Source organism: Stegostoma tigrinum, chromosome 10 (genome assembly GCF_030684315.1).
Source record: "Stegostoma tigrinum isolate sSteTig4 chromosome 10, sSteTig4.hap1, whole genome shotgun sequence".
Taxonomy (NCBI): domain Eukaryota; kingdom Metazoa; phylum Chordata; class Chondrichthyes; order Orectolobiformes; family Stegostomatidae; genus Stegostoma; species Stegostoma tigrinum.
Window position 1 is genome coordinate 83,738,644 of NC_081363.1, and position 17,780 is coordinate 83,756,423.

A 17,780-nucleotide genomic window follows, 5' to 3' on the forward strand; every position below is an offset into this window, starting at 1 on the left:
TGCTAACCACTGAGCCACCGTGCCGCCCAATATTACCTAATACTGAATTCTGGTTCATACTTACAAAAATGATGCACAAAATACATCCTCTTCATCATCCTCATCACTCAACTCCCTCTCCGTGCATTTGACACTCGATGATCTTTCACACGATGTGCTCCACTCCACGGAACTGGTTGTGACAGGGGGTGGGGCATTCTTTTCAACGTCATCTGAGATCATCAGCTTGTTTTGATAATCCACCTCGCATTGGGGTGGAGTCTCTGGCAAGTCTTCTGGGGATGGGTTTGCGGCGGGTTGGATTTCATATTTCTCGATCCAGGCGTTGTAGTACCTTACAATGTTTTCATGGTTCAGACGTGATAGCAGTGTCACTTCACCTTTTATTCTGCGGAAATGTTTACTGGAAGGATTCACCAGGATGCATTTAACTGCATAACAGCAGCCATCTAATTTATTCTTTACCTGAAATCAAGCACAGGGTTGAATTTAACTAACTGTTTAAGGGCATAAGAATGCATGACATTGAGGAAGACAACCATCTAAAATGGTCAAAGCAATGATCTATCCAGGCGATAGGAAAGAATACAATTTATCGAGTCCACAGAATTTAGCATTAAATTAACATTTGCAACAATTTATGAACCATCACTAATCTTCAGGGACATTGTGGTTCGTGTCAAATAGTATAACAAAATAAAGGATTAATATGTTCCTGGGTCCACCTTCCTCCATTAGAAAACAGCAATTCTTCCTCTGTATATTCTAAAAAGATTTGATATCTGTATATCAATTATACTTAATTATTTATAGATGGAAGACATTCATTGGGGTTTCAATCGTACATACAATAAACAACGATTAAGCTGTCGTGGTAGTGGCCATACCTCTGGGCCACATGGTCCAGGGTTAAGTCCTGCTGATAATGAAGTGTTTTTTTCTCATTAAAACCGAAAGAACTGTGGATGTTGTAAATCAGAAACAAAAATAGAGATTGCTGGTAAAGCTCAACAGGTCTGGCAGCATCTGTGGAGAGAAAGCAGAGTTAACATTTCGGGTCCAACAACCCTTTCTCAGAACAGTACCCGAAACATTAATTCTGATTTTTCTGCACAGATGCTGCCAGACCTGTTGAGCTTTATCAGCAATCTCTATTTTTGTCTTATTTTTAGTTTATTCTTTCACAGGATGCAGGCGGATTAAATGCCCATGCCTAATTGACCGAGATTCCACCACATTGTTATGGGTATGGAATCACAACTTCAGGTCACCAGGCCTAGTAAGGATGGCAAATTCCCTCCTCTAAAGGATATTATTGAACCAGGGGGTATTTACAAGAATCAGTGCTAGCTTCTTGGCACCGTGCAGAGACTAGCATTCGATTCCAGTAACCGATCTGAAATTTTACCAACTGCCATGGTGGGATTTGAACCCATGACCGCTGAGTAGTAGTCTGGGCCTCTGGATTACTGGTCCAATGACACGACCAACGACACCCGGTCTCCCAAGAAAATGCAGATGTCCTAACATGTCCAAGCAATGAGATGAAAACAATTTGTTTTATAAAAAGACATTCAGTCATACTGTGGTACTGCTGAATTTGGAGTTGTTGACAATGCTTTATTCCATCTAAGATTTAGTGATGGAGTGAAGATATTCTCCAAGTCTACCTTTGACAATTGATTGAAAATAACAAGGCTCACCCCATCTTTTCATGTTTATACAGATAATGGGGAAGAATGGAAAGAAAAAAAACTGTTTCAAATTGAAGAGAAGCATATAATTAGAGGAAAGGAGATATATTTTACAGTGACTTCTACTGGACACAAAAGGGAAATACAAACATAGAGGAGGGGTGAAAAGAGTTGGTCAGTGCCTACTGCCATTTTAATAAATCAGTTACACAAAACTGTGATAATTTTAATGCTGGCAGTTTTTCTCCATCCACTTGTATCCAAGTTTTCATCCTGAAGGCACCAACTGAGGCGTCACTCGAATGTATGCCAGGCACTTCCTTAATTCCTCCACTAATTTATTTTTCTTTGGGAAAGGTTTTCCACTTTAAAAGGTACTATATGAATGCACATCAGTGTGTATAAATTTAGCTCAATGGTAGCACTCTTGCTTCTGAATACATTCAAGCCCCAATCCAAGGCCTGAGTACACCATTTATACCATTACTTCACTGCACATCAAAAGAAGTGCACTATTGAGATACCTTTTCCTACAACATTAAACAGAGATCTTGTCAATTCCCAACACTGATTTAAGTGCAGGAGAACTTTGTGCCAAGGCCAAGATTATTCAAAATTTGCAGTATTATGGGGAGATCAAGCGAGTGTATCAAGGCGGACACTTCCTTCAAAGAACTAGTATAAACATGATGAGCTGAAAAGTCTCCTTTGTAGCATGAATTTCTATTTATTCCACAACCAACATTGCCAAATTAACTATTAACTAGACATTTCGGACAGTTATCCACAAATTCTCTGTAATCTCTGCCCATCTAACAACAGCCATTAGATTTTTAAAAGTCACTGTCTGTGAAATGGTCTGGCACAATCGTAGAATATGAAAAAATTAGTGGAAAAACTAGAAACACAAACGGAACAATATGGTTAGACAAATATGATGGGAGGAGAGAGGGAGGGAGGGAGAGAGAGGGAGGGAGGGGGAGAGAGAGAGAGAGAGAGAGAGAGAGAGAGAGCGCGCAACAACTGCAGATGCTGGATTCAGAGTCAACACTGTGGAGCTGGGGTAACATGGCAGGTCAGGCAGCATCAGAGTTAAAATTAAAACACAGGTTTCACACAATTGGGTCAAAAAGCCCACTTTGTTCCAAACATTCTATGTAATTCTATGTTGTGCCAATAGAACTGGTGGGAGTCAAACTTTATATCTGTGTGAAACTAATTAATGACTTAGGTCCATCAATAATTCTATTAGAGTAAATCTGATAAGCGAACAGACATACAGTATAGTAAAACCAGTTGGCCCTTGTGCAAACTTCATTTTTGAAACAGGGCACCGTGGTGAGACACCCGTTAAACCAGTGTTTTAGTTGACTTTTAAACATTAATTATGTTATGAATCTGCACATTAGGCAAGAGTATTCCAAGGAATTATGCAGGGGACGGTTCAGGATTTTTCTACACCAGTTTATAGTTACCTTGATGACAGCCCCAAAGGCACCTTCCCCCAGAAGCTGTAGCTCCTCAAACTCATTGTAATAACGCGACAGCTGCTTCTGGGTGTCTGTGTAAAGAGATGCAGTGAGGAGCTGGCTATTCGGGATAACAGTTTCTGCACAATCCGTTCCTCCTGCTGAATCTGGTGACAGGAAAACAAGCCACATTAGTATGGGATACATAGCAAATGGGGATGAAAAAAAAGGTGGAATTTTATACAGTTCATTGTACAGTTACAGCTACCTCTCATTTAGCAATCCCAAACAATAATCTGCTAAAGAAAAATATATTTTCTATAAGGAAACCTGGAATAAAGATGGGTAATGCTAACCAGGTAACCTGTAATTTTGATATTAAAAACCTATTGTCCTCCCCGAAACTAAGTGGCCCAGAAAAAAAAAATCATCTTCCTAACTCTTAATAACTTATTAGCTCTTTAAACATGGCTTGCCACAATGACTCGCCCAATATCACCTCTTCTGCTCATCCTTTTGCTGCTGAGTGCAACTATTCACTTCATATTCTGCTCATCACCACTCCACTCTAACCTTCCCACACAAACTTTCCAATTCACCAGTTTGTACTGCTATTCCTAACCTCAAGCAGTCGCAGGGATCAGGAATAGGATTTCAACTGTTTAAAATTTAGGGAAATGATTTAGATGAAGAGACAGACAGCAGTATTGCCAAATTTTTGCTAACAACACAAAGATGGGCAGGAAAGTAAGTTGTGAAGAGGACACAAGGGTGTGACAAAAAGAGATTGACGTCAAGAGTGTTGGAAAAGGTGTAATAAATATATTATCACTAAACTCAGAAACAGAGCTACTGTTCTGGGGACCCGGGTTTGGATCCCACCACGGCAGATGGTGGAATTTGAATTAAATTGAAAAGAAATCTAGAATTGCAAATCTACAGATAATAATAAAACGCATTGCTGATTGTCAGAAAACTCTATCTGGCTCACTAACGCCCTTCAGGGAAGGAAATCTGTCACCTCCCCCTGTCTGGTCTACATGTAACTCCAAACAGGCAGCAATATGGTTGACTCTCAACTAGCCTCTGAAATGTCCGAGCAAGCAACTCAGTTCAAAGGCAGAGAAAGTAGAAACTGACTATGCTGGATAATCTGAGATAACAAGGTGTTGAGTTTTATCGCAGTTCAAAGGCAACTAGGGACAAGCAATAAATGCAGGCCAGCCAATACACCCACTTCTCAGAAGCGAATAAAAAGGAGACTACTATTTGGAAAATGTGAGATTTGAACTAGTAGTATACAAAAGTATATTACCTGAATGGTTAGAGCAGGGCTCAGATGCAAAGCATTTTGGGTTCCCTCAAGCATGAATTGCAAAAGGTTACTAAGCAGTACTTCAGAATGTTAATAGAATGTTATCATTTATCACAAGGGAAACAGAATACACACGCAGGGAGGAGAGAGGGGATTAGGATGAGAGTGCTGCATTATTAATCAAAGGATAGCAGTGAGGAGGGATGATGTCTTACAGCATCAGAGGAGTAGGAGAGTCAACGTTCTGGGTCAGAATCCTTCAACAGGACCTGATGAAGGGGCCTGCCCCAAAATGTCGACCCTCCTGCTTCTCTGATGCTGCCTGACCTGCTGTGTTACCCAGCTCCACATTGTGTTGACTCTGAATCCAGCATCTGCAGTTGTTGCTATCTCTCTCAAGGGGTGATGTCTTGAAAGGACCATCACGTGAGGCCATTTGGGTAGAAGTAAGAGCCACAAAAAAGGCAAACATGCTTTTGGGTATGTATTACAGGCTGCCAAACAATCAGAGCTAGAAGACTCAATATGTAATCACATTTCAGAGAAACGTATGAATAATATAGTAGTAATAGTAGGGGATTTCAAATGTTCAAGTAACAACTGGGATAGTTCTAGTATCTAGGGCAGAAAGGGAACAAGATTTTTGAATTTTCTCAGCTAGTGTGGAGAAACTGAGGCAGATGGAAGAGTACTCAACAACAGTGAAGCATTTTGGAAATACTGACTGTAGCTTAGTTAGATTTAGGATAGTTAATGGAAAAGGAGAAGGATGAGGTGGAAATAAAAGTTCTAAATTGGGGAAGGCTATGTTACTAAGACAAGTTATAATTTGGCCCAAGTGGAATGGGAGCAGCTGCTTGTAGTTAAAACTACAAGTATCTGTGGTAGGCACTCATGGAGGTAATAGCAAGAGGATTGAACAAGTATACTCCTGTAAAGGGAAAGGGTACGATCAAACCTGAAAGCTATGGATGTGAAGGGACAGAGGTTAGGATTAAGAAAAAAAAAGTTTCTAGTTTCATATGACAGAATCCCAAGGGGAGTATTAAAAGGTCCGAGAGAGAACGTAACAGGAAAGTATTGGCAGGTAGAACAGAGAATAACTTGCCAATGGCAGGCCCCATTAGGCCTCATTAATCTGTGAGTGCATGGACCTGGAAGATAGGAACACAATCTTCAAATTAGTCTGTGCATGGTCTTCACAATGAAAAAAAGCAAATGCAGATATAGACATTAGGACAGTGGACTGAAAAAATATCAGACGAAAATAACACAGAGATAGGATGGGAGCTATTTTTCTTGTAACAGCGAAGGTTAAGACAAGCCTGACAGAGTTGTGTAAAATAATAAGGGGCATAATCCATTTCTATTAATAGGAGGGTCAGTTACAGGGAGCCTGGGTTTAATTTAAGATGTAGAATACCAAGAAGAGAGTTGAGGCAAAATCTTTTTGTCCAGAGGGCGTTCCAGAGGGAGTGCAGAACTGAAAGGGTAGTTAGGTCAGAAATTCTTGTAACATTTAAGCAATATTTACACTTCAATTTTGTGGCTATAGCTTCCAATGCCATGGGCCAAAAACTGGAAAATGGGATTAGTTTAGTCAAATTTATGTTAAACAGCACTGACATGACCGCCTGTGAGTCTAAGAAGTTATGTTTCAGTTATACAGGGTACTCGGAAAACTATAGTGGAGTACTGTGCACAGGTTTGGTTTTCCTTATTAAAGCAGGATGTATATGTGTTGGAAGCTGTTCAGGGAAGGATTTATCAGACTAACATCTGGAACAGCTGGGCTGTCGTGTGAGAAAAAGGATAGGCAGGCTAGGCTTGAAACTACCGGAGCTTTGAAGAACAAGAGGCAAACAGATTAAAATATATAAAATCCCGCGTAGTCCTGACAGGGTAAATGTGGAAAATACTTCTTTTAAGGGAGTGCATAGAACTAGGAGTAACTGTTTAATAATCAGGCGTCACCCATTAAAAACAGAGATCAAGTCAACATTTTTTCCTTCAAAGGGTCACGAGTCTTTGAAACTCTGCTCTTGAAAAGATGATGGAATATTGTCAAGGCACAGGTTGACAGACTCTTGTTGAGCACCGGTTTGAAATGTTACTGGGAGAGGCTGGAATTTGGTTATAGTCCTATCAGCCAGGATCTTATTAAATGACAGAGAAAGGAGGTTGGGATGAATGGCCTACTCCTGGGCCTAATTCATATGTCCACATGTTGGCCATGTAAGAGGGGGGCCGGGAGAGGGATTGTCAGAGAATGTGAATGAGAGTAACCACGCAGAAACAAAATAGAGGCAGCACTATTCAGGGAACACCCCCAATTTACTAACTGTGCTAAAATCAAATGCTGATTGGGATGCACTTGAAAAACCTGAATAATCAGAAGATAGGAACACAGAATGCTCCTTGTAGTTCCTCATACAGTATTTAGGAAATGGGGCATAAAACCTAAAATGTGAACCTCTAAAATCCCAAGTGGTAGAAAATGCCAACGTTAGAAATGAAGAATGAATCACGTAATGCTACAAAAAAAGGCAGTGAATCTGCAGAGCTGACTGTTTGGCTGTTTGATTTTCAACTGTCTCTGGACATTGGAGTTTGTCTAAGAAACAAAGATCTCAGCTAACCTTGAAGAAATCTGTGTGGGAGAGCTCACAGCAGGGGAGCAGCTAAGTAGGTTTTTTTAAAGTGGAACCTTAAAGTTTATTTTGTAAAGCTATAATAGTGAGTAGAGTGGATTTTTTTTGATGATATGTGTAATTGAGATCGCTCTCTTGAATAAACTTAGAAAATATAAAACATAGGTAGTAACTTCACCTGGAGCAATGATTTTAGAGCAGTAAGAATGTGCTTTTTTCTGGAGCTGTAGGTTGTTAAGGTGCAAAGGTGGCCTTTAGGAGAGTGATGTGCTCTTCCTGTCAGATGTGGGAGTTTAGGGATTGTTTCCATGTTACTCATGATTGTCTGCAGGAATTGTGTCTGGCTGCAAATCCTATCAGATGGCATGGACTGGTTGTGGTGGCAGTTACAGGCAACTTACAGGAGCTGGGGCTGTGTTGGATGGCAGTTGTAGGAAGGGAGGAAAAAACAGACAGAGTCAAGTAGATGAGTTTCCTCCAGGCAAGGCAGGAGAAGCAGACAGGTAGTGCAGGAGTCTCCTGTGGCAATCACCATCTCAAACAAGTGTGATGCTTTGGAAAATGTAGGGGGTGATGGACTCTCCAGGGAACGTAGCACTGGTAGCCAGGTTTCCGGTACAGAGACTGGCTCAAATGTAACAAGGAGTACATGAGGTTCCAAAAAATTGATTATGATAGGGGACTGTCTGGTCAGAGGCACAGACTGATGTTTCTGTGGCCAACGACATCAGAATGGTGCATTGCCTCCCTGATGCCAGGATCAAAGATATCTCAGAGAGGGTGCAGAATATTCTCAACAGGGAGAGGGATTAGCAGGAGGTCGTTGTACACATTGTAACTAATGATATAGGAGAAAAAGATGAGATTCTGGAGGACAGAATATTGGAAATTAGACAGGATTTAAAAAGGAAGTCCTCGAGGGTGGTAATATCTGGATTACTCCCAGTGCCACAAGCTAGTGAAAGTAGCAGGATACAGCAGATGAATGCATCGCTCAGGAGCTGGTGCAGGGGAGAACTATTCACATGTTTGGATCTTGGGAATCTATTCTGGCGTAGAAATGGCCTGTATAAGAAAGAGATTGGATCCAAATTGGAAGGGAACTAATACACTTGCAGGGAGATTTGTGAGAGCTGCTCGGGAGGATTTAAACTAGTAAGTTGGGGGGAGGGCACACAGGGAAATAGTGAGGAAAGGGATCAGTTTGAGACTGGTACAATTGGGAAAAGAAGCAAGTCAAACAGTCAGGGCAGGCAGAAATAAAGCAGAGAATGAGGTAGGAGTGATAAATTATGCTGCATTTATTTCAATTCAAGAAGACTAACAAGTAAGGCAGATGACTTCACGGCATGGTTGGAAACATGGGACTGGATATCATAGCAATTACAGAAACAGCTCAGGGATGGACAGGACTGGCAGCTAAATGTTTCATGGTTAGGATGCTACAGAAAGGATAGAAAAGGGGAACAAGAGATTTAGATTTCCCTTTTTCGATGAGGGAAAACACATGACTGTACACAGGGAAGATATTAAAAAATGAGATAATTAGAGTCCACAGACAGTATATTTCTGTTAGGGTGAGGGGCAATACTGGTAGGTGTAGGGAAAGCTGGATGCCTCGAGAAATTGAGGTTTTGGTCAAGAAAAAGAAGGAAGTATATGTCAGGTATAGACACCAGAGATTGAGTGAAACCCTATAAGTGTTTAAAGGCAGTAGGAGTATACTTGAGGGAAATCAGGAGGACAATAAGATGACATGAGATAGCTTTGGCAAATAGAGTTAAGGAGAATCCATAGGGATTTTACAAATACATTAAGGATAAAAGGCCAACTAGGGAGAGAATAAGGCCCCTTAAAGATCAGCCAGGCCCCCTACGTGTGGAACCGCAGATGGGGAAAGATGCTAGATGAATATTTTACATCTGTGTTTACTGTGGAGAAGGATACGAAGACATAGAACATGGAGAATTAAATAGCGACATCTTGAAAAATGTCCTTATTACAGAGGTGGTGGTGCTGGGAAATCATGCCTCACTAACTTGATTGAGTTTTTTGGAAAAATAACTAACAGGATTGATGAGGGCAGAGCAGCAGATATGATCTATATGGATTTCATTGAAGCATTCAACGAGGTTCCTCATGGCAGACTGGTTAACAAGGTTAGATCACAAGGTATAGACTGAGAACTAGCTTTATGGATAAAGAACTGGCTGGAAGGTAGAAGACAGAGGGTGGTGGTGGTTTGCTCTTCAGTCTGGAGGTCTGTGACTGGCAGTGTGCCATAAGGATCAGAGCAGGTTCCACTGCTTTTTTGTCATTTATATAAATGATTTGGATGTGAACATAGGAGGTATGGTTAGTAAGTTTGCAGATGACACCAAAATTGGTGGTGTAATGGACAGCCAAGAAGGTCAACCCAGAGTACAACTAGATCTTCATCAGATGAACTGACAGGCTGAGGCAGATGGAATTTAGTTTAGATAAGTGTGAGGTGATGCATTTGGGAAAGGCAAATCAGGCCAGGACTTATACACTTAATGGTAAGGTCCTGGGAAGTGTTGCTGAACAGAGACTTCGGAGTGTAGGTTCACAGTCCCTTCAAAGTAGAGTCCCAGGCAGATAGGACGGTAAGGGTGGTGTTTGGAATGCTTCCCTTATTGGTCAGTGTACTAAGTATAGGAGTGAGGAGATCACGTTGTGGCTGTACAGGACACTGCTTAGGCCACTTTTGGAATGCTGTGTGCAATTCTAGTATATTCCTGCTACAGGAAGCACATTGTAAAGATAGGAAGGGTTGAGAAGAGACTTACAATGATGTTGCCAGGGTTGGAGGGTTTGAGCTATAGTGGCAGGCTGAATAGGCTGGGGCTATTTTCCCTGGAGCATTGGAGGCCAAGGGGTGACGTTATAGAGGTTTATAAAATCACAAGGGACATGGATCGGACAGTCAAAAATCTAGAGGGCATAGGTTTAAGGTGAGAGGGGTAAGATTTAAATTGGACTGAAGGGGCAACTTTTTCATGCAGAGGGTAGTGCATGTATGGAACGAGCTGCTGGAGGAAGTGGTGGAGACTGGTGCAATTACAACATTTAAAAGACATCTGCATGGGTACATGAACAGGAATAGTTTAGAGGGATATGAGCCAAATGCTGGCAAATGGGAGTAGATTTATCTCGGACATCTGGTCAACATGGAAATGTTGGACAGAAGGGTCTGTTTCTGCACCGCACATCTCTAACTCCATATGTAAAACATAGGATTGAACTAATTAGTCATCAGTAAGGAAGATAGTAGGACAATGCTCAAAATGTTACAATAATCAACTTAACAAGATAATCAATAAAAGTTATTCATAAAAATTAAATGCCTTTACGGGAGAGCTGATGTACTGGATCAGGGAACTTGGAAGAGCTGAAAGCCTTTAATGGCTACTGACGTTGCTGACATTCTAAAAGTTTTCCTTCACCCATTATAAATGTAGATTACTGGTGGCAGACGTCTCACCTTCTCGACTGTCTTCGTTGCAGGTCGATGGTGTAGGTACCAGTTGAGGCTTCACAAAGGAATGTTCAAGTAGCTGCTGGGGACTCCAACGTGCTTTATCCTCCAAACACACACATCTACAACAAATGTCAATATTAGAAACATCATCTGACAAAATATGCGTCGTAAACTATCCCATGACCAACAACTGCCCAGAGCTTTATTAGTTTACTCAGTTTGAAGCAATGTTTTGAACTAACTTACTATTCTCAACAGCGCAGTTGGGGGCTGCAGTAAGAGGAGCTTAAAGAAACAAATCAGTGCTTGTGTACCCATTCAGTTGTGCCATGACTGGGAGGAAAAAGTATTGCATCAAGAATTCTACCCAAAGGACTTCCAGTCACAACAAGGAGATAGAGATACCCAACAGTAAATCAGGAGTGAAGCTCAAGGACCAGGAAACAGTCGTGGCACATCCATCCAGAGAAGTGCTTTTAAACAGTGACATCGAACCACAGTCATCTGTCTTTTCCTTTAGGAGGCCACCCAAGATACTCAAGGCTTCCAAAGAGAAAGGCTGGAACTTCCTCAAGTTTCAAAGTCACGACTAAATTTTTAGTGAATCGTGTTGGTAAACATACAAAGTCTTTCATATATTCACCAAACTTGTGAAATCCCATTAATAGAATTATACAATTTGTTCATCCAAATTGAATGGCTGCATAAAGAAAGCCATCTGTCGTAGATACTGCAATGAGCAGCAACAATTTGTTGATATGAATTAACAGTTAAAGAAACACACATTTCCCACATAAAGCACTTGAAAGAAAAGGCGATTAAATTTTTTTCAAGTGTTGGTTTCGTTCCTGAAGATTTGTATGGAAGCTTCAAAGAGATGAAGATGCAGCACTCATTTTAATATGCTAGAATTCTGATTAGTGTGTAACACAGAACAGGTCAACATCAGGATACGGATTCCCAATCAATAATCCCCCTGTACTGAGATACCATCTCAGCCATACCTCCGACTAAGCAGCAAGGAGAGTTTAAGTGTTTCCCAAAGAAAGTCAGAGTGAGCGAGAATGATTGGGTTTGCTAGCACAACACAATCTACTTTGTGAAGGGACTAGATATCAGATTTATATCACAGTTGTTTTAGCAAATAGAGCTTTTTTTTAAGCCATCCATAAGCCAGTTTTAAAATACCATGATCACACGACGGTATTGGTCTGTAAAACTGGGCATTTTCACCACATATCTAATCAATAAGCACACTGCCTGCTGGGATGAAAACTGAAAAAGAACTGCAGATGCTGGAAATCAGAAACAAGAACAGAAATTGTTGGAATAGCTCAACAGGTCTGGCAGCATCTGTGGAGAGAAATTAAAGTTAACGTTTTGGGTCCAGTGACCCTTCCTCAGAACTGTTAGAATTCTGAGGAAGGGTCATTGGACCCAAAACGTTGACTCTGATTTCTCTCCACAGATGCTGCCAGACCTGCGGAGCTTCCCCAGCAATGTCTGCTTAGATGAAATCTAAAACTCCTATTCCTACAAACGAGGGAACATTAACCACATCTTAGAAACAGTCCACCCTACAGCAAAAAAGTTTTAAATGGTGAGGACTGTCTGAATAGGTGGTTGAAAAAGATCACGTGGCTACTTAATAATGGAAAAGAAGTTCTCTGCCTGTCTTAGCCAACAGCAAAAAGCAGGAGAAAAAAAAACTGCAGATGCTAGAAACCTGAAACAAAAAGAGAAACAGAAATCGCTGGAAAAACTCAGCAGGTCTGGCAGTGGAGAGGGGCTCAAGTAATGTTTGGGTCCAGCAAACATTCTTCAGAAAAAATAGTAGATTAATCTTTAACCGTTTTGCTGTTTATGAGGCCGAACTGTATGCAACTGATCTTTATGATTTGCTATATCATAATCTACATTTTAAAAATATTTGAGACTGTAATGTACACCAAGACAACCTGAAAGAGCAAAAGGCACTACAGAAGTATGAATTTCTTCTCTCATTTATATTTCTGGTAATAATCCAAAATTTTCATTCTACAAGTACAACCACAAACCATTCCACATTGTGCAAGGGGATACCCACATTATGAAAACAGAAATTACAAGTAGCTTTTGAATATTTAGTTGATTTTACACAGGGCTGTTTTATTACTTACTTGGACCATGAGACTGGAAACTGGTGCTTCTCACGCGCATTATCGGCCCTGGAGTGGCAAAATCAATTCTGAGCGCTAGGCATCAGCTAGGAAATAATGTGGTCTCATCTATAACAGAATCTCAAGATACAGAACCCATGGACCATGTTATAGCAGGGTCCCAGACTACAACTTACTTGTTGAGGAAATCTTGAAAGTCGTTGGGCAGGTTGCTCGGCACAATTATTGGGTATTCTTTTACAACACTGCCCTGGCTGAGAGCCAGCAGGAGGAGGCCTAGCCTCCACACATCTCCTTTTTTACCACTCTTGTAAGGCAGAGCATTCTCACTGAATCGTACTTTAGTCTGTTCAAACACATCCTCTTTACAAATGTCAGCCAGCCGCTTGGAGATGCTGTAATCTGTCAACTTCACATTGCCCTCCCCATCTACCAGAACACTTGAGGCACTAAGGACCTTATGCACCACAGAGTTATTATGGAGGTAGTCCAGGGCTGTCAGGAGCTGTGCCGCGTAGTGCTGGAGTCGTTCAACTGCAATGGGGGTCCCTTTGTTCAGAGCATCCGACAGGCTGAAGCTATTAACATACTCAACGAGAATGGTGACCACAATAGAGTTCTCCTGCTCTTTGCAGCACATTGTTAAGTAACGCACCAGGTTTGAGTGGCTCAGTTTCAACAAAGAGTTAAACTCACTTTCTGCACCTTGGATCTGGAAAAATAGAAGCAGAAATTCAGTTGTGTCACCCGAGAGCATCCTTCGGGTTGGGATGTGTGTGTTGCAGAAATGTGGTTGTTATGGTATTGAAACAGTAACATAGAAATCACAAGTACAAATCCCAGCACTGGTAAATTGTGAAGTTTGTGGAAATCACCAGGAAAGCACCTAGATTGTCACAACTTCCTATCTGTTCTTTCTCAAAGCCTTTGGAGCAAGGCCCTCAACAACTCAGTCTGACCTAGGCTGAGCCTAAACAATATGGGCAGGTAAGGACAAAGCTAATAGTCCATTTTCTCTGCTGAATGAACAGATGAGGTCAAAATCAGAGGCACCCACCCATCCAGCAGCAAAAGAAAAATAATACACACAAACCCACAACTTTCCATATTAGCTTTTCTTGGACACAAATACTACAACATAGCTAAGCTCAAATATATTTACCGTCGCCAAAGACCTGCTAAACACCTGCTAAACATCTGAAGGGAAATGACCACAGTGGATCAAATAAATAAGATAAGATATCTCGATATATGATTATTACCAAAGCTGGAATTTAGAATGGGAAATTTTAGTTTTAAGAGACCTGGTGGTGTACTGTTAATGGGAAGCACAGGTAATCCAAAATCCCAGCCTAATGTTCTGGGGACAGGAGTTCAAATCACACCATGGTGAAAAACTGAAATTAATGGCAACTCCACAACAATGGTGACCAAAAAACAGTCGTATGGTTTCTGAATAATCTACAAGGAAGGAAATCTGCCATCCTTACCCGGTCTGGCCTGCATGCAATGTCAGACCCACAGCAATGTGGATGACTCTTAGCTGCCCTCTGAAATAGCTAATCAGTACTAGAGCAATTGGGGATGGTCAACTAATGCCAGCTGTGCTAGCACACCCACATACCATACAATAATAGTGGCAACATCAGTGCAGAAATTGGCTGCCTGGCAGTGTTGCTCAAGTTACCACTTCAGAATAGTGCTTGGTGATAAATTTACCCATTTTCCACATCAGACTGAAAATCCAGTGGTAATTCACAGTTCACCAAATCATGCAAACAAAATTCACAGATTTCCTGGTCAAACAGACATAATTACCTGCTTTCTGCATTTTTCGACTTTGTCCTTCTCCTCACTAGTGAGGAACTTGCCCATTTTTTTCTGCCACTGTAGAGCCCATTCATAGATTACCACAAAATTTCCTGTCAATTCTTCCAAGGCATAGTAGACTGACCGGTTCAACTGCTCGCTCTCACCTGTCACAAATGACAAATGAGAAAATTTCCACTCACCAATAATTTAACAGTATCACACCCAACAGCAGAACCAATGTTCCAATATCGCTGAGCAAGTACAATAATCAACTGAAACTGTTCCTCACCAATAAGCTTTCCCCTGTGTACTGTGCGCCCTCCAGTTGATCCCATGTTGAAATGTATAAGCTTGCACGGCTGGGCACGGTCGTCATTGCTACATACAGAAAATTGCCGTTCTCGCCTACAAGTTGAAAAATATTTTCCATTACAGAGTTTATTATCAAGTGAACTACACTGCTACTTGAATCAACCAATTCTGCAGATCAAAAAACAAGCCCAATTTAAAACATGGATCTGACTAGGCTACCTACTATGGTAGAGTCAGTGAGAAATTAGTATGAATTCTACTTGCAATTCGGGACTAAATCAGGCAAACGTTGCCAATTTCTGAAAACGAGGTCTGCATTCAATCCGTATGGTGCCAAATTAAAACCTATTTTTACAAAAACATAATTGTGATCATTCTTAGGTCTACCCCCCCTACCACAGTAGTGAGACCTAGCAACACAAGCCAGGCTAAAGAAAATGATGAACAGTTTCATTGGCTCACACGTATCTTTAGAATTTCACGAAAAGACAAGACCACTAACCCAGAGGTCCTACAACATGCTGATTCTATCAGGATGCATTCATTGCTAAGCCTATGATGCCTGAGGTGGCTTTGCTATATGCGCTGGAAGAATGCTGATCTGGACAGTGAACTGGCCACAACGTCTTGGGCTGTCACACTGCCGCCACAGAAACACCTGCAAGTGAGCTGTTAAGGTGGCAGACACTGTCTGGTGTGGTGGAAGCACAGTTTGGAGAGGCAGTGGAAGTGGCAACCAGAACCAGGTGAGTCATACACTTTCCCAGCCCACTCCCTTCCTCTACAGTAAATGGGGCAAGAGATTGTCATGCCCAATGACAGCAAGTTAGCTAGCACAGTAAATTCTGCTGATGGGAGCAGAAAATTACATTGATAAATTAAGTGAGTGGTAAAGACGGTAACAGGTAGAGTTAAATTTGGAGAAGTAGGAGGTCATCCGCTTTGAATTCAAGGTAAATAAATCAGAAATAAAAACAGAAAGTGCAACAGAAACTCAGTAAGTCTGGTAAGATCTGTGGAGGGAGAAACAGGCTTAACATTGAGCCCCATATGACTCTTCTTCAGAAGTACATCAGTTTATTTTACAAAGCATAAATATCAGGACAGACAGCGTCTTTTCCCTAGGGTGGGAGAGTTCAAATCAAGGGGACATATTTTAAGGTGAGGGAAGAAAGTTTTGAAAAGGATACAAGGGGTAACTTTTTTTTTTAAGCACACGAAATGATTCATGTGTGGAATGAGCTACCAGAGTAAGTGGCAGATGTATGCACAGTTACAACATTTAAAGGACATTTGGATAAGTACATAATTAGGAATGTTTTGGAGAGACATGAGCCAAATGCAGGCAAGTGGTATCGGTTTAGTTTGGGAACATGGTCGGCATGGACTAGTTGGGACAAAGGGTTGTATGACTCTGTGACTTGGTCCCTTGGGCCTGCTCCACTGTTTACTAAGATCGCAGTCGATCTGATTACTCCACATTCTTGCCTACCCCAATGACCTTTCATCCCCTTGCTTACCAAGGATATTCAAAGTCTTTGCACTCACTATCTTTTGAGGACGCGAGTTCTGTGCTGCAGGTCTCTATAGTTCTATGACCCAAAACAATATCCCGGGCTTTATTAACACGAGCATATTGCACAGGAGGAAAGAGGTTATGCTGAATTTGTAAAGGATACTACTTAGACCTTGTCTGAAGGATGGTGTACAATTCTGGGTACCACACTTCAGGACGTGGTGGTATAGTGGTAATGTCTGCGAACTAACAATCAGGAGGCTCATGGCGAAATTTGAATTTAATTAGAAAAATCTGGAATTAAAAATTAGTCTAATGGTGATCATCCAATCATTGCTGATTGTTATAAAAACCCATCTGGTTTATTAATGTCCTTTAGAGAAAGAAATCTGCCATCCTTATGTGGTCTGGCCTAACTTGACTCCAGACCCACTGTAACCTGGTTGACTTTTAAATGTCCAATGAAATGGCCTATCAACTTACTCAGTTCAAGGTCAATCAGAATGGACAGCAAATTCTGGCCTTGCCAGTGGCATTCCTATCGCATGCAAAAGTAAAAATAATACAAATATCATGAGTGGGTCTTGTTTCCATTACAAGGATGCACCTAGGGTATCCAAAGCAATGGGTACTCTGCTTCAGCCTAAGAAGCTGTCACAATACCAATCTCAACAGTATCTTCTTGAAGGGTCAACTTTGATGTTCCCACGTTCCCTATTCTCTCAAGTTCAGAAGGAAACCATGCACATCATTTTTTGAAATCTCACTAAATATCAATTAAGGGAACATCAAAAATGCCACTAATGAACTACTCAGGCATGGATTCAATTAGGCATAATCTGTGTTGGCACCCAAACTCCTATTCCCTAAATTCAATTACAAAATCCATACTTTGATCGGCTGTTGGAATTGGTTCGACGTCGGTTGTTCCCTCCCTTTTGGTGGTCGACTTGGTCCATTGCATTTTCATTTAAGTTGGTAGGAGACCGCCTGTTCGAAGCAGGAATTTTGGAAGGATTTCCTGGAATGGTCACTTGTGCATTTTCCCGCCGCTCCTGGGGAGTGAAGAAAGTAGAAATGCGAAATTACACATACATTCACGTACAAACACATATCATTACGGAACGGAGGGAAAGAGCGCCCAACTGGAATCCGCTGAGGCCAGGCGGAAACATTTGGTTGTGGATATCAGGAAAGTACAAGAATTAGCCACCACTGTAATGCCCTGCCCCACAATCATCATTTGGTCTATTGATCGCACCTTTAAATTTTGCTGTGTACACTAGCCCATTTCCTTTTCCCAAATCCCTTCATATTCCACAAATATTGTTCTATAACTTTTATCTTTAA

The 17,780-nt window shown here is 41.3% G+C and overlaps 1 protein-coding gene across 1 annotated transcript in view; it reads right to left on the reverse strand.

Annotated features, from left to right (window-relative positions):
* Nucleotides 1-17,780, reverse strand: part of eif2ak4 (eukaryotic translation initiation factor 2 alpha kinase 4) — a 108,659-nt gene that overhangs the window by 67,583 nt on the left and 23,296 nt on the right. The window contains exons 6-12 of the mRNA XM_059649471.1: nt 17,322-17,485; nt 14,892-15,007; nt 14,609-14,766; nt 12,967-13,502; nt 10,635-10,750; nt 3,170-3,330; nt 65-465 (exon numbers count right to left, since the gene is read on the reverse strand). Of these exons, the coding sequence (XP_059505454.1) occupies nt 65-465; nt 3,170-3,330; nt 10,635-10,750; nt 12,967-13,502; nt 14,609-14,766; nt 14,892-15,007; nt 17,322-17,485 (1,652 nt within the window). The remainder of the gene's footprint in view (nt 1-64; nt 466-3,169; nt 3,331-10,634; nt 10,751-12,966; nt 13,503-14,608; nt 14,767-14,891; nt 15,008-17,321; nt 17,486-17,780) is intronic.